Source organism: Lepidochelys kempii, chromosome 16 (genome assembly GCF_965140285.1).
Source record: "Lepidochelys kempii isolate rLepKem1 chromosome 16, rLepKem1.hap1, whole genome shotgun sequence".
NCBI lineage: Eukaryota > Metazoa > Chordata > Testudines > Cheloniidae > Lepidochelys > Lepidochelys kempii.
The window spans coordinates 15,450,390-15,471,777 of NC_136395.1; the positions used below are offsets into that span (position 1 = coordinate 15,450,390).

A 21,388-nucleotide genomic window follows, 5' to 3' on the forward strand; every position below is an offset into this window, starting at 1 on the left:
CCCCTCCCCTCATACCCCGGTCCCCTGCCTGCCACCCTCCCCTCCACCTCCCCTCACACATCCCGTCCCCTGCCACCCTCCCGCTATCCCTCCCCTCATACCTCTGTCCCCTGCCTGCCACCCTCCCCTCCACCTCCCCTCACACATCCCGTCCCCTGCCACCCTCCCGCTATCCCTCCCCTCATACCCCGGTCCCCTGCCTGCCACCCTCCCCTCCACCTCCCCTCACACATCCCGTCCCCTGCCACCCTCCCGCTATCCCTCCCCTCATACCCCTGTCCCCTGCCTGCCACCCTCCCCTCCACCTCCCCTCACACATCCCGTCCCCTGTCACCCTCCCGCTATCCCTCCCCTCATACCCCTGTCCCCTGCCTGCCACCGTCCCCTCCACCTCCCCTCACACACCCGTCTCCTGCCACCCTCCCGCTATCCCTCCCCTCATACCCCGGTCCCCTGCCTGCCACCCTCCCCTCCACCTCCCCTCACACATCCCGTCCCCTGTCACCCTCCCGCTATCCCTCCCCTTATACCCCTGTCCCCTGCCTGCCACCCTCCCCTCCCCTCACACCCCCTGTCTCCTGCCACCCTCCTGCTATCCCTCCCCGAACACCCCCGTCCCCTGCCACCCTCCCGCTATCCCTCCCCTCATACCCCTGTCCCCTGCCTGCCACCGTCCCCTCCCCTCACACACCCGTCTCCTGCCACCCTCCTGCTATCCCTCCCCTCACACCCCCCGTCCCCTGCCACCCTCCCGCTATCCCTCCCCTCATACCCCTGTCCCCTGCTTGCCACCCTCCCCTCCCCTCCCCTCCCACCCCCTGTCTCCTGCCACCCTCCTGCTACCCCTCCCCTCATACCCCTGTCTCCTGCCACCCTCCTGCTACCCCTCCCTTCATACCCCTGTCCCCTGCCACCCTCCTGCTATCCCTCCCCTCATACCCCTGTCCCCTGCCTGCCACCGTCCCCTCCACCTCCCCTCACACACCCGTCTCCTGCCACCCTCCTGCTATCCCTCCCCTCACACCCCCCGTCCCCTGCCACCCTCCTGCTATCCCTCCCCTCATACCCCTGTCCCCTGCCTGCCACCCTCCCCTCCCCTCCCACCCCCTGTCTCCTGCCACCCTCCTGCTATCCCTCCCCTCATACCCCTGTCCCCTGCCACCCTCCTGCTATCCCTCCCCTCACACACCCCGTCCCCTGCCACCCTCCCGCTATCCCTCCCCTCATAAACCTGTCCCCTGCCTACCACCCTCCCCTCCACCTTCCCTCACACCCCCGTCCCCTGCCACCCTCCTGCTATCCCTCCCTTCATACCCCTGTCCCCTGCCTGCCACCGTCCCCTCCACCTCCCCTCACACACCCCGTCTCCTGCCACCCTCCAGCTATCCCTCCCCTCCTACCTCTGTCCGCCACCCTCCCCTCCACCTCCCCTCACACATCCCGTCCCCTGCCACCCTCCCGCTGTCCCTCCCCTCATACCCCGGTCCCCTGCCTGCCACCCTCCCCTCCACCTCCCCTCACACATCCCGTCCCCTGTCACCCTCCCGCTATCCCTCCCCTCATACCCCTGTCCCCTGCCTGCCACCGTCCCCTCCACCTCCCCTCACACACCCGTCTCCTGCCACCCTCCCGCTATCCCTCCCCTCATAACCCGGTCCCCTGCCTGCCACCCTCCCCTCCACCTCCCCTCACACATCCCGTCCCCTGTCACCCTCCCGCTATCCCTCCCCTCATACCCCGGTCCCCTGCCTGCCACCCTCCCCTCCACCTCCCCTCACACATCCCGTCCCCTGTCACCCTCCCGCTATCCCTCCCCTTATACCCCTGTCCCCTGCCTGCCACCCTCCCCTCCCCTCACACCCCCTGTCTCCTGCCACCCTCCTGCTATCCCTCCCCGAACACCCCCGTCCCCTGCCACCCTCCCACTATCCCTCCCCTCATACCCCTGTCCCCTGCCTGCCACCCTCCCCTTCCCTCACACCCCGTCTCCTGCCACCCTCCTGCTATCCCTCCCCTCACACCCCCATCCCCTGCCACCCTCCCGCTATCCCTCCCCTCATACCCCTGTCCCCTGCCTGCCACCGTCCCCTCCCCTCACACACCCATCTCCTGCCACCCTCCTGCTATCCCTCCCCTCACACCCCCCGTCCCCTGCCACCCTCCCGCTATCCCTCCCCTCATACCCCTGTCCCCTGCCTGCCACCCTCCCCTCCCCTCCCACCCCCTGTCTCCTGCCACCCTCCTGCTACCCCTCCCCTCATACCCCTGTCTCCTGCCACCCTCCTGCTACCCCTCCCTTCATACCCCTGTCCCCTGCCACCCTCCCGCTATCCCTCCCCTCATACCCCTGTCCCCTGCCTGCCACCGTCCCCTCCACCTCCCCTCACACACCCGTCTCCTGCCACCCTCCTGCTATCCCTCCCCTCACACCCCCGTCCCCTGCCACCCTCCTGCTATCCCTCCCCTCATACCCCTGTCCCCTGCCACCCTCCCACTATCCCTCCCCTCATACCCCTGTCCCCTGCCTGCCACCCTCCCCTCCCCTCACACCCCCTGTCTCCTGCCACCCTCCTGCTATCCCTCCCCTCATACCCCTGTCCCCTGCCACCCTCCTGCTATCCCTCCCCTCACACACCCCGTCCCCTGCCACCCTCCCGCTATCCCTCCCCTCATAAACCTGTCCCCTGCCTACCACCCTCCCCTCCACCTTCCCTCACACCCCCGTCCCCTGCCACCCTCCAGCTATCCCTCCCCTCCTACCTCTGTCCGCCACCCTCCCCTCCACCTCCCCTCACACCCCCTTTCCTCTGCCCCTTCCCCTCACACCCCCTGTCCCCTGCCACCATCCATCTACATCCCTCCCCTCCACCTGCTCTCACACCCCCTGTCCCCTGCCACCCTCTCCTCTACCTCCCCTCACAGCCCCTGTCCCCTGCCACCGTCCATCTACATCCCTCCCCTCCACCTCTCTTCATACCTCAAGGCCTCCAACAGCCTCATACTACTCCCCTCCCCTCATATACCATGCCCTCCAGCAGCACCCCTAGTCCCTTCTCCCTTCATATCCCTGGGCCCCTTCCCTGTTCTCTCTCTCACCGTGTGCCCTCTCCCCTCTCTCCCTTTTTACCAGCAAGAGTGACCCTGTAGAAAAACATTCAGTCCAAGCCATGTACGAGTGCAGCACCCCCTCTGCCCCCCACAAACATGGCTCTCAGTGCAAGGGCGTGAAGGGGCAGGGGTCTCCTGACCGTGGAGCTCCCATGCAGGAGCCCCCGAGTGCCCTTCCCGGCGCTATCATTGATGCTCTCTATGGCCTTGGGCGAGTCCCTTCCCCTCTCTGAGCCTGGCTCCCAGCGTATAAGGACTTCCAGAGGGAAAATCCCAGGCCCTAACGGGCCCTTGAATGCACAGAGAGCCTCTAGAGCGGGTGGCTGGAAGCTGAAGCCAGACAAATCCAGAGGAGAAATAAGGCACCATTATGTTAACAGTGAGAGTGATTAACCATAGGAACAACCTACCAGGCCAGTGGTGGGTTCTCCGTCTGGTGAGGTTTTCAAGACAAGACTGGACACCTTCCTGGAAGATGTGCTTTGGTTATTGGGCACAACAGAGGGGTAACTGGCTGCGCTTCTCTGGCCTGGCTCCTACAGGAGGGAAGACAGACTGGGTGATTAATGATTTGCGACTCTAAAATCTTTGCCGAGCTCTTGGCGATTGCCTGAAGACAAGAGCTAAGGATTTATTATTCTCCAATGGCAGAAGACACTTCCGGACGGGGCCCATAGCAACATGCAAATCTCTGTCTCCCAGCCTGGAGCACTCACCGCTCCCAGGCCTATGCTCTCTCATGCAATGGTGCTTTGAAGCAGCTGCTTTGAAAGGAGCCATGGCACTCATACCCCTGCAGTTGCCTTTGATCCTACCAGGTGCACCCCTCTCCCCGCAACACAGGCTGTTTGTTCCCGTGGCTGGGCTGGAGCGTTCGTGCTCCCCCCCGCCCCACATTTTGTTCCTAGCTGCTTCGAGTGGTTTGAGGCGCTTGCGGCTTCTCATCATGGCTGTTAGCAAACACTGATGTGGAAACGAGCGAGCTGTCACTCATTAATATAACAAGTGAGCAACATTGCCAGCAGCGCCAGCCCCAGTGGGAATCAAAGCAGGTGATCTTCCCACCTGCACAATAGTCCCCCTGGACTTTGCTGCCGTTGGGCCACAGGGCTGTAGGAGACCCTGTGGTCATGTGGCTCAGAGACGGCACTTGTCTCTCATTCTTGCTCCTTAGTTACCCCCGGGAACGTCATGCAGTGGTGTTGCAGGACTAGCAGCCCTTGATACCACACACTAAGAGAGACACAGGTGAGCTGAGGGGTTGGAGCAGGGGAATCCAGACACCTGGGTTCTCTTCCCTACCTCTTCTATTGGCCCTTTGCCTCCTTAGGCAAGCCAGGTCACTTCTCTATGCTTCTCTCTGTAGGTACCTGCCTCAGCAGGCTGATAAGAGGATTTGTTAGTGAATATTTGCAGAGTGCTTTAAGGATCCCTGCTCCGCTAAGCACTGATAAACTAGGGCTGGATTCCACCACCGTCACTCACGCCAAGTAGAATCTTATTCCACTGTTCTCCTGAGTTCCTTCCACGGCGTGAGTGGCAGAATCTGACCCACAGCCAGCGTGCCGGAGCTGTGTCTCTGGGATGGCAGTGGAGGCGGTACAGTCACGTCTCTGTGCTCGGAGGCTGTGCGCTAGCATGGAGAATATGGCAGGTGGGTCATGGCTCAGTTCGGCGGGCCCCGCACCACCGTGCTTTGCGAGAGCAGGTGCTGTGAGAGTGGAGGCTACACGGTGCTGGCCGCCAGCAAGCAGCGGGAACGTGGTGTACCAGTGCTGGAGAGAGGGGCCTGGACGCTGAGCTGTGATAGCACCTTTCCTCAGGGTGGGCCAGTGTCATTAGCTCTGTGTGACAGGCGGGATCAGCCCTATGGCTCCAGCGAGCCCAGTGTCAGGTATTTGCAGCCATCAGTACCAAAGGCTTCAGAGGAAGGTGGCCCCTCACCCCTGAGCACAGCCAGGCCTCGCTCACTGTCTCCTTGGACTGCAACATATGCAGATGTCGAGCACAGTAAAACCACGGCACCCACCAGTGTAATGAAAGCATGAGTCTCTGAGCATAAACACGTGCCAGGACTTGGGCTATAGTGTCCTGCTAGGCTCCTGGAGGGACAAGCGCCTCCCTCATCTCCATCCTTCCTCCTAGTACACCAGAACCATGAAGCTCTCCAACAAGAACAGGCAGAGGTGATTCCAGCACTCCACAGATTTCATTGCTGCCCCTGCTCTGCAGAATCTCACCCCCCAATTCTCCCTCTCTTTTCCCTGCTGTCTCTCACCCCACCTTGTCTGACCTGTGTCTGCTTCCTTCCCAGAGCATGCTAACAGGCTTGATGTATTACCACCCTGAGGACCCCATTGACTACCTGGAGCGTTGCTTGCAGAAGGTCCGGGAGCTGGGTGGTCCCGAGAAGGTGCAATGGGACACTTTCATTGGCCAGGAGCGGCGGACCTTACCCCCCATCAATGGCGGGCAAGGGAAGAAACCTATTTTCTGGACAGGTGAGCTGCATCTTGAACTGGTGTCTGTTCAGAGTGAGGGGGGATCAGGGGCAGGACTGCTCGTGAGCAAACTTTCTCGGGGGCCTGAGTACGTGCAAATGCACACAGATCCCAGTGCACATGCGTGAGCACGTCTGCCCATGGGTTGGCACAGGCTTGTGTGCACCTGCACATGCCCGGACACATACCTGTTGCTCAGCTGCATGTATACCTGTCTTAGCAGGCTCATCCATGTGTTCACACCTATATCCCTATGTGCCACTCAGGTCAGCTCCTCAGTGTATCAGCACTGTAACCACCTGAGTGGGCCGTGTGCAGTCCACTGCAGCTGATGCATTGCCCCTGGTTTCTCCTACAGACCCCCTTGCAGGGCCATACCGCCGGTATGGGTGCCTGCCACCCATCCAGAGCCAGTTCTCCATCGAGAGTGACTCGGACATGACAGAGTCCACTGGACTGATCCAGGAGTATGACGTCTTCAACCCCAGTAGACCCCGCCCCAAAATCATCTTTGTCATTGGTGAGAAACTTGCTTTCCTGCAGCTGTGGGATGAGCTGTGCAGTTTGGGTAATCCCTCTAGGGAGAGGCGGAAGAATAAGTGAGCATGGGAGAGCGAGAGGGAGGGGAGAAGAGAGGCAGAGGAAGGATGGGGAGATAGAGATGAGAGACAAATGAAGAAACATACTGTAATCTCCAGTGATTTCCCTATTAGACAGCCACATACTAAGGAAGAGGACAATTTGCAAGCCTCAGTTTCCACATCTGTAAAATGGGCATAATGCTGTGCTGCTTTGCTGGGGGCTGGAAAGGATTAATTCATAAATATGTGTTAAACACTTTGAGATCCTGGAATGGGAGGTGCTGGAGAAGGATCATTATTCCCCTAAGGATGGCTTCTTCTCCTCTGTTTCCCCACCATTCCTGATGAGTTTGGAGGGCGTTTGGTTGTTGTCAACATTATATACGTTGTTGCTAGCGTAGCTATTTTGGGGGAAATGGCCTCTTACCCCTTTAATGTCCGCAGCCAGCTTGTCCCCACACTTACATCGGTGGAACTCCACTGGTTTCCTCCTGATTTACTCTAGTGTAGGTGAGAGAAGAACCAGGCCTTAGTATTCAATGGTGGGAACTCAGCTGCCTTATCAGAGGCTCCTTCATCAGTTCAGTGAAGAAACCCAAAGCTGGTTAATCCCATATTGGGGAATTGACCCTGGCACCTCTGTGTTGAATGCGAATGCTGCAGACAACAGAAACAGGTGCTTGATAAATCCCATGAATATCTGGGGAACCAGGAGTAGAACCCGTGTTCTCTTGCTCGAAGAACACAGCAATTACCACTTGAGCTTTTCCTGAGCTGCTAGTAGGTAACTTACTTGCACACATGTACCCCTTGGGGAGAACCTTGGCAGGGCAAGGAAAGAGCCTCTTGGCCAACGCTTGGGGATGCTCAGGCATGGATGCCTCTTTGACCCTCTCTTGCTTGGCAGGGGGCCCTGGCAGCGGGAAGGGCACTCAGAGCACCAAGATGGCCTCCCACTTCGGCTTCGTCTGCATCTTGGTGGGTGAGATCCTGCGCAACCAGCTGATCCACCATGCCACCAGCGACAGGAAGTGGGAGCTGATCGCCAAGATAATCGCCAATGGGGAACTGGCCCCACCAGTGAGTCATGGCCAGAGCTTTCTATCACTCCTTCAACGCAGCCTGAGGGGGCATCCATCCAGGCCGCAACAGACTCCCTGCCTTCTGCACTCATGGTCCTGAGGCCTCTTCTGGCAGCCTCTGTCTGGTCAACAGGACCCTGCCGGCTTGGGGCAGATGTTTCATGGCCCCACAGCCTGCTTGGAGAGGCACCAGGGAAATATTTTCCATGCTCTGCCCTCCCACTTTTGCTGAGTTCATGTCAGTGGCTGCTCCCAGTGCTGGGACCTGGGACACAACACTTTCATGGTGGGGAGTCCTGTCTCCCATCGATCTGGAGCTCGTAATAGCACCCTTGGTGATGTCCACAAGATAATGGGCAAAACAGTAGCCTGTTTCGGCCACCCAGTGTCTCTGTTGGGTCTTGTTTGGCTATATCCTCAGGAAAGGTGGTGGCCGGTCAGCCTTGGGGGCCCAAGTATTGAGCTATCCACGGGCTAGCAGCTGTGCAAGCTTCCCATGCTACCCAGCCAGGCTGCTTCTCTCTAAGGTCAAGAGGGGAGTGTGACCCGTGATGCCTAGGGCAGCCTCACTGGAAATGCCAAGGTCAGTGCAGGCTGCAGAGGGAGAGCAGATACTCCCAAGCCTGGGCGGTAACACTGAAGTCAAACTCCCTAACCAGTCACAAACTGCTTCTGATCTCTCCCACTGGTTATCAAGAAGCAAAAAAGAAATCACACAACCCCCTTTATTGCATTCCCATTCTTTGGCTCCCAGTCAACACCTAGGTCCAGTACAATGAGAAGTTATTTAAAAAACTCTGCTCACATATACAAAATGTCACAGCCACGTTACCAGGTCAGTATAGGTTTGGATCTTACCCAAAATACCACGCTGCCAGCCAATCCTTTGGTGTCTAAAACTAAAGGTTTATTATAAAGAAAAAAGAAAGAATAAGGAGAGAGATGTTAAATGGTAAAACAACGTACAAAGTACAAAGTACAAAGTAAAACAACGTACAAATACGTACAAAGACTTCAAAATCCATCAGGTTCCTCGCAGTATTGGTGAGTTTGCTGGCTTGAAAGTCCCTCTGGAACACATCCACAGCTTGGATGGGTCATTCAGTCCTTTGTTCAGAGCTTCGTTTGTAGGAAGGTTACTCCAGAGGTAAGAAGCAGGCCTGAAGACAAGAAGCAGGACTGAAGACAAAATGGAGAAGATGCAGCTGCCTTTTATAGTCTTTTGCCATGTGGCCTGTGCTTCCTTTGTTCCAAACACAAGCTGCCCAGCATATGGCCTGGAAGCCTTAGAGTTCTGTCCACAGACATGCCCTTGCTGAGTCATAAGGTGTAGCCCTTGAACCTTTCAATGGGTTCACTGTACGGTTGATGTTCCTTGGTGAGCCATCAAGCAGGCCCAGAAGCATGGCACAAGTTTTAAATACAGACATACATACATATCTATAACTCCTAATACAAAGGTGATACAAACAAGATTATCATACTTGCCAAATTATAACATTTTTGCAGATACTTGACATGGCATATCTGGCACAACTCATTGCAATTTTACAATATTGGTGTTCATAATATCCTAACGTGCCCCCCAAATTCCATACAGCGTCACAGGGAGTTACGGAACCATAGCCCAGTTAGGTGTCTCTGCTGAGCCTGCCAACAAGGGGACAATTAGTGTCAATTACAATGGTGGGTTTTGTGCTCTCAACACTGTTCCATCAGGAACCGGACTGAGACCCACCAAACTCATGTCCCATAGGCCATCTGGCAGCCACCAACTGGGAATGACTTTTGGGTTCCTTCTGAGCCGGGCTGGGTTCAGCCCAGTGGCCTGTAGGTGAGAGGCTCAGTCTCCATCCCCCATTACGAGCCCCTCGAGAGGTCTCTTTGCCTTGCAGGAAACTACCATTGAGGAGCTGAAGCAGCAGTTCATTAAGCAGCAAGACGCCAAAGGCTTCGTGGTGGATGGGTTCCCCCGGGAGATAGGACAGGCCTTCACCTTCGAGGAGCAGGTGAGGTGCAGCTGTGGAAAAACAAAGGGGCTTTACAAGCCTTTGCTGTCCATCCTGGGCTGCCCCTTTCCCTGTGCCCTCATCAGGCACCAGCTCCCTGGGGCCTTCTCTGAAGGGGTGTCCCTCTCCTGGCACCCTGTGCCCCGGGCCTCTCCGAAGAGCATCCCCACACCTGGCACTATATTCCTTGGACATGCTGCTTTGTCCTTTCCTTTCTCTGGTTATTGCATGTTGGCCGAGCCCCTCCATGCTGCCCCCTCCCGCCCGGCCTCAGGACGTGTGCCCCAGCTCCAGGCTCTGCTCTCTGAGGACACAGGGCACGGCTTGGCAAAACCCAACTACACAGAGGACAAAGACCGTTGCTCTCGGTGACCCTTTGCTGGCCAAAGACAGGTGCATGGCTCAGTTTCCCCCTCCTCTCCTAAGACACACACCTGCCCTGGGTGCCAGCCTGGGTGCTCTGGAGCTGCCATGGTAGTGCCGCTCCTCTCCGAGGGCATGTCAGGCGCCCGCTGTTATTCCCGCACTGCCGAAGGACGATGGGAGCCCGGCCAGCCCTACAGAGGGAGGAGTAACATCTGCGCTCAGGGTCCCAGATGGGATCATGATCGACTCACTTCAGCCCAAGGGTCCTGGGAATGCCTGGACCCTTCTAGTCCCTGAGGGACAGGGCGTCACTGATTCAGGGATGCCACGGGGCTCTTCAGACCCCTCTGTGGGATGGCAGGACTCATTGGAGACCTGCAGCTCCTCTGTGGAAGGGGGGCGTGTTGATGTGGAGGGGCTGGCAGCCATTAGAGTCCTTTGCTGATGGGGTCTCAGCTCCCAAGGAGCCCTGAAATCCTCAGAGCCCCTGTCAGGCCCATCAAGGACTCCCCAGAGCCCCCTGTAGGGAAGGGATCACCACTGTATTGCCTCTGAGTGCTTGTCTCTCTCACTGGCAGATCGGCTCCCCAGACCTGGTGGTTTTCTTGGCCTGCTCCAACCAATGTCTCCGGCAGCGTCTGGAGAAACGGGCGCAGGAGCAGGGCCGGCCGGACGATAATGCCCACGCCATTGACCGGAGGGTGGAGACCTTCAAGCAGAACATCTCGCTGATTGTGAAATATTATCAGGAAAAGAGCATCATCGTCCGGGTAAGGCTCCGTTGGGGCAGCCTGCGCCTGGATTGGGACACAGCCTTTCCCACTGAAGCTGGTCTAGTTAGTAGTCCCAGACACCAACACTTGCACAGATCCAAGCCCTGGGTCTTGATGTCCTGGTTACCAGCTTGATTTAGGGTCCTGACACATACTGGGTCCAGGTCTCTGGTACTGATCACAAAGGGTAAGCATGGGACATGCTCACAGGACCCTGGCACTGACCTGCCTAATGTGCACTATGGCCCTGAGGTCTCGTTCTTCTGAGATGCAGGTGGGATTCACTGTGGGGGAGTCCTGAACCCCAGCGTGGAGTGGAGTTCCCGGTCTCCCTTCCCCCACCACACCCCTCCCCCACCCCCAGAACCCGGCTGATGGCTGTCTCGGTCTTCCCTCTTTCAGTTTGACGCAGACAGAGAGGAGGAGGATGTATTTGGTGACATCAGCGCCATGGTTCAGGAGCGGCTCTTCCCGCATGGCATCAATACAGCAGGTGAGAGCAGAGCCCCTTAGGTGCACTCAGGACAACTGGCCAAGGAAACTGGGCTGCTTCCGGGCACACAGACCCCTGGGAGTTGTAACTCCGTGTCCAGATGGGACCCGCCCCGGCCTGCTCTGCACAGGGCGAGCCCCTTACGGCCGGCTTTCGGAATCTGAAGTAAATTTGGGGGCTCCCGTCCCCTCCTACTTGTGCAAGAGCCATGGCATAGCTAGCGGGGAGGCGATGGAGGTGCTCCGGCAGTGATGCACCCCAGAGTCTTTGTTCCCTTCGCGGGAGTCCCTGCAACTTGGAGGCAGCTCCGGCCCTTGGATTGCGTGAGCCCCACAAAGCTGGTGCGCTCCTCCCCCTGCCCCACCTGTCTCCCTGCCCCGCCGGTGCTCTGCAGTCCGGCTTGTGTTGCTGATTTCTCTGGGGTTCGCCCAGTGGCATCATGAGAGAGGTGGGTGGGAGACTTGACCGCTGACTTCTGCACGGGCCAGGGAGCAGCACTCGGCTGAGCTCAGGGCATCCAGCTGTCCGGGTGATCCCCAAAACCCTCTAGTCCCTAGGGAATCAGCGCAGCCTAATGGTTAGAGCCAGGACGTGGGAGACGAGAGGGCTGACTCTGTACCTGGCCCTGCCATCAACTTTGTGTGACACTGGGCAGTTCCCCTCACCTCTCTGCTTTCCCCAGTCTGTACAATGGTGAGAATGATACAGACCCAGCCCACCAGGGACTGCGAGGGCTCTTTAATGAGAAGGTTTTTTTTAAAGGCACAAAGATACCTTGGGCACCCAACCGCCATTGAAAATCAATGAGACAGGGGCACCTCAGTGTCCTTTGTAAGCCTCCCCCTTGGTGCAAAGTGCTTTGATATTCCCAGGTGAGAAGGGCGGTGTCGTTGTTCTGGTCCCTGCGTGCAGTACGAGGGAAGAGAAGGGAGTGTCTATCTGCCCGCTGGAGGAACAGTGACTGGCAGAGACCATCGGCCCTCAGAAGCCCCCACCGCACTGTCCACCGTGGCCGAGCGGGGCCGGGTCGCCGGGGTGACATTCTCATCTTGGGGCAGGCTCCATCCTTGTGGAAGCCTCCCCCACCGTTCTCTGGGGCATGACACCACGCCAGGCGAGGGCTCTGCAGATTTCGCTGCCCTCTGCTTTCGGGGCGTCTCCGCTGGGAGCCGGAAGGGGAGTCCATTTCCAGAGGCAATGGGGAAGAGTCGCCTAAAGTAGCAGAGATCCCCGGGATGCTTTTAACCCATTCCAAGACATGCCTCATCCTGTGGGAAACAGGAACCCGAATACCCCGTCCCCAGGCTCATTCCGAGCGCCTGACCTCACCTCGGTGTCTGGCAGGAACAAACCAGCAGGGATGAGCCCATCTCTGCACCAGGCAACACAGAACCCCAGGGTGATTTTTGCACAAGGCTGGCATGGAGGGCATTGCACCCGCACAAGTGCCAGTGGAGGGATGGAGGGAAGCAGCTTGTGCCTCCTCTCTGCATAGGCTGTTGGGGTCCAGGCAGCTCATAGCACAGGCTAGGGCAGCCCCAAGGCTGGCAGACTCTCTCATTCACAGTGCCCCCCGCCATCCAACCCACTAACCAAACACACAGCTGTTCCCCTAGAGTCTGAAAATCTCCCCAAAGACCCCACTTCCTGTAGCTACCCAGGAGACACTACTGCCAAGTGCAAAGCACCTTAGAACATGGGGTAAGCCATACTACCTCAATAGGGAGACTGAGGCACGGAGGCATCATGTGACTTGCCCAAGGTCACATTGCAAGCCAATGGCAGTCCAGAATAGACCTCAGAGCTCTTGACGCCCAGGCTGGTGTGCTGCCCACTGGGCCATGCTGTCTGCAGTACATAGTCTGTGCATCTCTGCCTCCTCCTGGACAGTTTGGAAAGGATCTATTAATGTGGCACCCCTTCTCCCGCCCAGGCATCTACCCTGCAGGGGCTTCCAGCTCCTCTCTGATTCTTCCACCATCATTCCCACTGTTCTAGCTTGCTGACGATGCCCATGTGCCCACACACACACACACTATGCACGGACCCTGGGCTAATCTCACAGCGACATTGAGCTCATCCCCACCCACGCCTTTTAATATCTGCGGCAGGCAGCCACTGTTGCTCTGCAGGGCCCTATTGATCAGCCCTTCAAATCTCCCACTCACTGTGCAGTGTAGCCTTTTGCAAAGCAATCCTAAGAGGGTGCCAGAGCTCAGAGGTCCCTGGGTCCCTGCAGCAGCAGTCTGATCCTGGAACAGATTGGCACAGCTGGCTCCGATGACCCTGAGAGGAACACGGAAACGCGTGTATAGTGGGTGGAAGGAGCCAGGGATGGGATGGGGGTTTCCTAAGGTACAGAGGGTTAGTTATGGCTCTGATAGACAACTGCACTTACGGATGCTGATCTGACAAGACTTCAAACCCGTCCCATTGCTAGCACTCCCCCTGTGTCCCCCTGTCATCCCCTCACCCCCACCCCCTGAACCCTCGGGGTATTTGACATGGCTTCCTGGTGACTGTTTATCTCTCTGGCTTAGGGTCTCCACAGTTGGCTCTGTTAGACTCGCCTTATGGTGCAGACAGAGAACATCCTCAGGAGGAAGATGAGGAAGGGCAGGTAAGGCTGCAGTGACGCTCCCCAGGCCCCAGCTAGGAGCCTAAGGGAGATGCCATTGGAATTTCCAGGCCCGGGATTGGAAATTAACAAAACTTCCTCTTGAAGGGTCAAAAACAGGAACCAGGGATGCTCCCGTGGGCCTGTGGAAACATACTGCAGAGTCCACATGCTGGAGCCATCAGCAGCCAGTGGGCTGAGGTCAGGAACAGCCGCAGCACAGAGCAGGGAACAGAGAATGCAGGGTGGGCGGTGAGCACCCGGAGAACGCCAGGGGAGGAGAGAGTGGAGCAGGTAGAGGAGGGAAAGGGAGCGTAGGGGGATAGAGAATGGGGAAGGGGTGCTGCTGGACGGGATCCCAGGGAAGAGAAGCGGCGATGGATGGTGAGCCCCAGATGGATGGGCCGAGTACGCCTGACAATTCTAAGCAACTCCCTGGTGGAGGGATGGAAGGGGCGGGAGCCCTGATGTGGGTCTGTGTGTGTTATGGTGCGTGAGCTTTCTAGGAGATGGGAGAGGAGACTGGCTACAGGGAGAGCCGTGGGGCGAGTAAGCAGCTGCAGGCATGTGGTGCTTGGGGAGCTCGGAAGGGACTGCAGTTTGACAAAGGGAACATTTAACATCGAGCTGGGCTGCTGTGGGCCGTACTTTAAACCCTGTCTTACCACGGCTGCAGCTCCCTGATTGTGAGACCCCCTCACTCACTTTTTTCAGACCACTTTAGGCACTGTGCATGCACAGGGGGGCTAGCCCATCCCTCACACGGCGTCAGCTGTGCTGAGCCGGGCAGCTGATGCTGTTGTACCCGGGTCTGCTCCAGAAGGATCCTGGCTCTCATCAGCGCAGCGGGGCCTGGGGGAGTGGGCAGGATGGCTGCTTTTTCACCCCCTGCTGATTCCAGATCACCTGCATCATGCCAACCTGGGGGCCCTGTTTGGCTGAGTGGGTGTGGAGGAGATGGAGCAGCGCTATGCTGCGTTCACTCTGCCCTAAACCCACCCTGGCCTGCAACCTCCTTTTCCTGAGGAGACTAGCCCTGCGGCAAACGCCTGGGGCAGGCTGGACAAGCCTCCCCCACCAAAAACAGTCCATGTGGGGGCAGGGAAGCCTCCCCCATGACAGCCCCAAGGCAGCAGACAATCCCCCCGACCTGTGGTCCCAGAGAGAGTCAGTTAAAGCCAGCCCTGGCCTCTGCCCATCTCTGGCTCATCCACCCTGGGCCCTGCTGCTGTGTTGACTGCAAGCCCGGCTGAGCGTCAGGGGCCTAGTTCCTGATCCCAGCTGGTGAATTGCCCCCAGCCACCAGCAAGGAGGGGCGTGTGTGGGTGGGTGTCAGGCGGGAGGCAGAGCAGCTGGCCTGAGCCATCACTGGATTGTCTGGGAGACAGAGGTGCAGCGTCTTCAGGCTGGGCTGGTTTAGCTGGGGCAGGGGAATTAATTCCATGGGGCCCTTGTCTTGGGGCCGCTGTGGGACGGGCTAGCCCTCAGTTGTGCAGCTTCCACTTTGGAGCCTGCCCAGAGGAAATGGTTTCTAATGGCTCCGCATCCAAACGCTGTCATTGCTTGAAAGACCAGCCTGGGATTATAAACCACCTCCTCCCTCTTCTTCCTGCCCACCGGGGTGGTTCCTTCAGGCTTGCCTCACACAAGATTGCAAGCTACTAGAGGCAGGGACTGTCTCTTGCCATATGTCTGTACAACACCTAGCACAATGGGGCCCAGAGCTGGCACCCGGCTGTTCTGATGCCTCCGAGGCGAGGGGCTGTATTAAGGCACAGGCTCAGTAACTGTTATGCTGTCACTGCTCGGCATCACTTCTTGGCATTCAGAGTAAGTGAATACACACAACAGAAGTAAATAAACAGTGAATAATCCAGGAGTAATAACTCAAGGTGCTGAGTGGCCTTTTTCATAGTATTCTATATACACCAGGGACTTGAGCCTCGCAACTCCCCTAACTACTATCCCAAGGGGAAACTGAGGCACGGGGAAGTGACTTGCCTGAGGCCACACAACAAGGCAGTGGGCAGAGCTGGGAATGGAAGCCCAGTGTCCTGCTTCCTTCTTCTTCATGCTTCCTTCTTCCACCTGGACACACAAGCAAAAGGGAGTAAGACGAAGAAGATCCTACAGCAGCATTTTAACAGCTGCGCTGCCTGGTACACTGGATGGCTCCCCCATCTGGTTCTGCTGCCCCCATGCAGTAGGCAAGGTCTTTGTGGGGTTGCTTGCCCTGGTGCTGCAGCAGGGCCCAGCAGTGCAGGGGTTAGCTCCCCCAAAGCACTGTCCCTTGTTTGGGTGCAGTTCTGGAGGGGAGGGGACAGGAAGAGCTATTTTCACCTTCCATCAGACGAACAGATAGGTCTGAGCAAGGAGACCCCCTTATGGTCCAGAGTGGCTGCTGTCTGAGCAGCAGCACGTCCCCGGATGGAGCTGTGCTGTGCCTCTCTGGGTGCCTGGCAGATGGCAGGAAGAGGCTGTTGTAGCCAGAGTATTTTAGCCACACCTGCAAAAAATGCCCCACTTGGTGAAATAATGAGCTCTCCCGCTTAGCCTGAGCATGGAGCGGTTTGGTCTGCCCCCCCCTTCTCCCCCCAGGATGGTACTTCCTGGGGAGGTGCGGGGGGTGGGGGGGGATTTCCAGACAGTTCCCAGGGGTGAGTCCCCACTCGCCACATCACAAAAGCTGACCTCCCCCGGGGCCAACCAGCACATGGAACAGTTCCCCCTTGAGCCCTAGAGGGGGTCCCCCCAGGGCACATTTGCAGGGCTGCATGTGGGGAAAGCTTGCCCTGCTGCTGCTCATGCCACATCTGATCTGGGGATCAGTGCAGAACCTCGCCCCAGGGCTACCATACCTGCCCCCTGCACTCCAAACAGGGCTGGGAAGGGGGTCAGGAAACGGCACTTCAGCCTCCTTTGTGGGTGCAAACGTGCTGGGCCCCCTTCTGGCCTCAGTCACAGAGCTGCAACACTGCAATAGCCCTACAAGCTTCAGGGGACTCACCCTGGATGACAGGCCAAATTCTAGCCCTGCCTGTTGACTTCAATGGGAGCAGGATTGGGCCCCAAGACCTGAGCTGAGCCTGGCCCCATTCTCCCTGCTGTAACTCCAGCACCTCCAGCCAGCTCCTCTGTGCTCTCGCTCTCACTGGGCTCTTTGTCTGCACCATGCACTCCCCCCTTCTCCCCTAAATCATTGCTATGCAGATCACATCCCTGGGAGTCAGGTGTCTCTCTGCTGGCTCAGCTCAGAGGCTGTGAGAAATCTCCCTCCCGGCATGCAGTGCGAATGACAGTGTTATATGTAGAGTAAAAATAGCCAGGGAGGACATGCAGGGCAGCTGGCTGCACAGAACCGGACCTGGTTGCTCTCTGCCCCCTTGCACTTCTGCATCCCAACACTGAGAGGTCAGTACGCAAAGCCCCCAGGGCCTGCGCAGGAGGGCAGGGGAACAGGGTTTTGCTGGGTTTTGTTGGAGGGGAGGGTTGCTTTGGACCCCTCCCGGCTGCTGCTCAGAGTCTTGTTTTGTTTCCCATCTGCTCTCCCGCCCCAGGAGCCAGACGGGGGGGTGGCGGGACGGTTATTTGGCTTGTGAGGCAGCTCGGGGCGGCTGCTGGCCCTGGCAGACTCTGTCCATAGCTGTTTGTCACGGGCAGTCCAGATTCCCAGCACTCCCCGGGCGAGTTGATGTTTATCCCTTTGCTGGCTGCTCTGCACACGTGCACTGGGTGTGCGTCTGGGTTTGCCTGTGACTGTGGTGAAAGCTCCAGTCTGGAAGTGAGGACTTCTGGCTTCTGATCCCAGCTCTGCCCTGGCCGCACAATGACCTTGGGCAGGTCATGTGACTCCTGTGGCTCAGTTTCCCCATCTGGATGACAATACCTACCTTCCCCCACACCCAGGCAAGTCGGGAGGCTTAATTAAGATTGTCAAGGGTGCCTTGATTTGCGCAGCTGGACTCTGCAGGAGCAATGCAAAGTCTATTATTCCTGGTACCTGCTTCTGACTTTGGGCCGGGCTTCTGGCGTGTCCATTGTGTAGGTGGTGCAGCGTGGCTGAGCTCTCTGCATGCCTGCAGGAGTCAGTGCATGCGGGCAGTATTGGCTGTGCCTTGTGAGTGTCGGCCTGTGGTAGCGGGTGGCTTTGCTGCTCCCTGTGTGTGTTGTCTGCCTGGTTTAGTGGCTGTCGGCTCTCCTTCCACTCTCTAGGCATCTCACCAGTCTGGACACAGGACGGGTCCAAGAGTGGAACAGCCATGGGTGTAGCAGGTTTGAAGGCTGTTGTTTTGACTGAGCTGTGGGAAGCCCAGAGCAGGGGGTGTTACAGTCAGAACAGAGGAGTCTTGGTGGAGCTCTGTGGGGCTCTGGGTTGAAATGAGGGGGTTGGGGATTCCAGCTTGGGATTGTGGGGTGTTGGCCGGGCTGTGGTGGGAGAGGGGCTCCAGGATAGATGACGCTGCAGCTCCGGACTGAGGTGCATTGGCCAAGTTGGGCAAGGCGAGGGGCTCAGGACGGGACTAGCTGGGTAGGGTTGCAGGTCAGGATCAGTGAGAAGTTGGGAAGTTTGCAGTCTCCCTGCACTATACTAAGAGCCCCTTGCTGTCCTAGGCCCTGAATTCGCTCACTGGTGATTGGAAGAGGACTCCCCAGCCACACACCCTGCCATCAAGTGGAGAGAGAGTGGCTGGCAGGACCCCGCCCCCCTGCTAGCACTTCCCAGTCTTCCTTTGCACAGAATTCCCAGCAGGGGTGCTGGGACAGTTTGTATAGAGGGGTGCTGAGAGCCATTGAATGGAACTGTAAACCCTGCATTTGATGGAAACCACTTACAGCCTGGGGTGCTACTGCACCCCCAGTTCCAGCACCTATGGTTCCCAGTTCCCAGCTGGGTTTCACTGGGGTTATCTTGGAAAGAGCCGCAGCTTCCCGACGGACAGGGCCTTGTGCTTTGCAGTCAGGTGGAGGAGGAGTGTGGAAGTGGATATTGTTCTGTGGAGGCCCAGAGCCAGGTTCATTGCCACCTGGAGACATTTGGAGTTGCTTTTTAATTTCTTCCCACCAGTCAGATGGCTGTGGGGTCAGGGCAGGTTACCTGGAGGTGTTGAATCGCATGGGGCAGTCACCAGCAACTGTCAATGTGTTTAGGTAATAAGGATGTCAATCTACAGGGAGAGGTGTATTCATTTGGGTTTGGGAGATGATGCATGTGTGACGAGTTCCCCCGGGGTGCCACCTGAAACTGGGGTATCACTGAGTTCCCATGACCCACCAGCCTGGGCTCCCTCTCACACTGTGCTGGTGTGACAAGTTGCTAAGCTCTCCAAGCTTGTTCTTTAAATCAGCATACACATAGGTGGGGACACACCCAGCTGCAGCTGCTCACAGATGCTGGGATCAGCTCTGCATAGGAAGACTCAGCTAAGGCACCTCCCCGTTCCCAAGGCGTGCACCCTCCTCTAGAATGTAAACCCAAAGTTATACTGTCTTGCACTGCACAGGGAACTGTACACCGTAAGCTCATAAAATTCACCCCCTCCCTCAATGTGGAGAGAGATATGTTTTCTGCCCCAAGTTATAATGTCCACACACTGGTTTTAGACAAAACAAAAACAAGTTTATTAACTACAAAAGATAGATTTTAAATGATTTCAAAGGATAGCAAACAGATCAAAGCAGATTACCCAGCAAATAAACAAAAACACAATCTAAGCTTAATATACTAAAGAGATTGGATATGAGTAGCAAATTCTCACCCTAATTGTTAATTTAGGCAGTTTGCAGAGATTCTTGAGGGCAAACTGCACTTGTTTGCAGCTTAAAACGCCAGGCATACCTTTCACAGGCTTGAAACCCGTCTAGCCTGGGTTCAGCCCTTCTCCCCAGTTCCAGTCCTTGTTCCTCAGGTGTTTCCAGCAGTCTCCTTTGGGAGTCAGAGAAGAATCCTGGTGATGTCACTCCTGTGCCTTAAATAGCTTTTGAATATGGCGGGAATCCTTTGTCTCCAGACTTAGTTCCCACGCCTTTCAGTGGAAAAAACACTGGTATTCCAAGATGAAGTCCAGTACCAGGTGACTTGGTCACATGTCCCTGTAGGGTCACATAACTCGGAGGCTGTTTGTAGCGTCCTCAGGAAAACTTCCCAAGAAGGCTCCCCAGAGGGAGATTAGCATCTTCTAAGACCTGTTGTTTTCCCTAATGGCCCTTCCCAGCCAGCCATCTAGACTGATTGCATTCTGTCCAGTGGGCATTCCCCAGGTGTAAACACATTTGTAATAGAGGCATAGACCATATTCCTAACTTCAGATACCAGAATGCCGCATGCATACAAATAGGAGAATCATATTCAGCCAAGCATAACCTTTCCGATGACATCTCCCATGACCCATCTTGTATAAAACACCTCATAGTTACGCCATAATCATATCATAACAACATCTCTATGAAGAATATGGGGCTTAGGGTCACAGCATGTTCTGAGCCAGGGATTGCAGAGCCCAGACAGAGCATTCCCCTGGCTTCTCTGCTACCAATACGTGGTGGATGCCAGACAATCAGCTGGCAGGGAATCAGAGTATCAAGATAGAGTCCATGCATCCAAACATCACTCTAACCGGCAGGTACCTCAAGGGCTCCTGGCTGCAGGGCTAACCATGCAGCACCATTCCTGAGAACTACGGTGGCTTTTCAAAATGGAAAAATAGTGGAGCTAGTCATTGGTAGTATGGCTGCACCCAGACCAGTCAGGAGCAAGGCCACGCCGTGCTTGGTGCTGTACAAACACATGGGAAGAGACAGGCTCTGAGCTTACAGTGAATGTGTGACTCTGTATGAATGATCCTGCAGCGTCTGCAGGCTGGGACCACATGGCCTCTGACAAGCCCTAGCTAGTCTGAAGATGGAGATTGATCCGTTTTTGAACAGGAGTCTCTGACGGGGTTGCCTGTGACAACAAAGCACTGGACTCAGTGACCCAAGAGGTCCGTTCCAGTTCTGTGTTCCTAAAGGTGATTCTCAAACGATTCTCCCTCTGCCTAGTCTTATCTGCCTAGGGGTGTTGGTTTTGTACCGTGCCCACCACTGTGGTACCTGGTCTGGGGATCAGCAGTGGTTGATGGAGCCTTTGGTGGCATGGGCAGAATGGAGCAGCGTGAGAGCTGTGTGGTGAGTGTTGGGAGAGGAAGGGGGCTATCCACTGGCCTTTCTCCTATGGCACAGTCAGTAGAGTGAGGTAACGGCAGCCTACCGCCCCCTGCAATTGCTGATACCCATGGGGGGGATGCCGTCTCCACTCTGTGGGCTCCATTATTAGAGTCGCTGGCTTGATCGCATTGATCCTGTGGGGCCCTCACCTCCCTTTCCACTTGTCGGCTCCAATGGGGCACTCAGCCCCTCCAAGGATCGGTCCCATAGATGCACTCCAGCTCTGACAGTGTCGGCGCTGCTCCGAGGGCCATTCCCACACGGGGGAGTCGCCCGGTGGCCCAGACTCAAACTGGGGAGCAGCAGGACCCCAGGGGAGGTGGAAAGGCCCGGCATGCATGGGAGAGGAGGGAGGGCAACTCTCCCAAGTGCCCTAGTTACAGGGCCCCACCTAGCAAACAGACCCTGACCCACCACCAGAACACCCCAGCCCAGAGAGGGTGAGGCACACGGGGCTCCCACTTGCCGGATACAGGGAAACAGATGGGATCTGAGCTGGCACAGCTGCCGACTCTGATGAGCACTCTCGGCTTCAGGGCAGCAGGAACCCTCGGTCGCCTGCTCTCTAGGTTAATGTCCCTGCTCACCCTGGCCCTGCACAGCATGTGAAACCAGCCTGCCTGGTCAGGGACCTGAGGTAACGCCTAATGAACAG

At 57.1% G+C, this 21,388-nt stretch overlaps 1 protein-coding gene and 1 long non-coding RNA gene across 8 annotated transcripts in view; one reads left to right on the forward strand and one right to left on the reverse strand.

Moving 5' to 3' along the window:
- Positions 1–21,388, forward strand: part of AK1 (adenylate kinase 1) — a 45,072-nt gene that overhangs the window by 2,589 nt on the left and 21,095 nt on the right. For 2 of the 7 annotated variants that reach the window (XM_073313946.2, XM_073313945.2), the window contains exon 1: positions 16,819–16,941. Coding sequence is in view for 5 of the 7 variants with exons in the window: in XM_073313939.2 (XP_073170040.1) it covers positions 5,423–5,609; positions 5,968–6,129; positions 7,098–7,270; positions 9,168–9,281; positions 10,226–10,417; positions 10,823–10,913; positions 13,454–13,533 (999 nt within the window). In the remaining 2 variants the exon portion in view is untranslated. Of the gene's footprint in view, positions 1–5,422; positions 5,610–5,967; positions 6,130–7,097; positions 7,271–9,167; positions 9,282–10,225; positions 10,418–10,822; positions 10,914–12,356; positions 13,228–13,453; positions 13,534–16,818; positions 16,942–17,280; positions 17,437–21,388 lie in introns of those variants that run through there. The other 5 variants (XM_073313939.2, XM_073313940.2, XM_073313941.2 and 2 more) reach the window with 5 other exon arrangements.
- Positions 8,170–16,767, reverse strand: LOC140899098 (uncharacterized). The gene is made up of 4 exons (XR_012155217.1): positions 16,538–16,767; positions 15,532–15,618; positions 13,082–13,199; positions 8,170–9,292 (listed from the first exon to the last, which is right to left on the reverse strand). It is a non-coding gene; the product is annotated as an uncharacterized LOC140899098 (long non-coding RNA).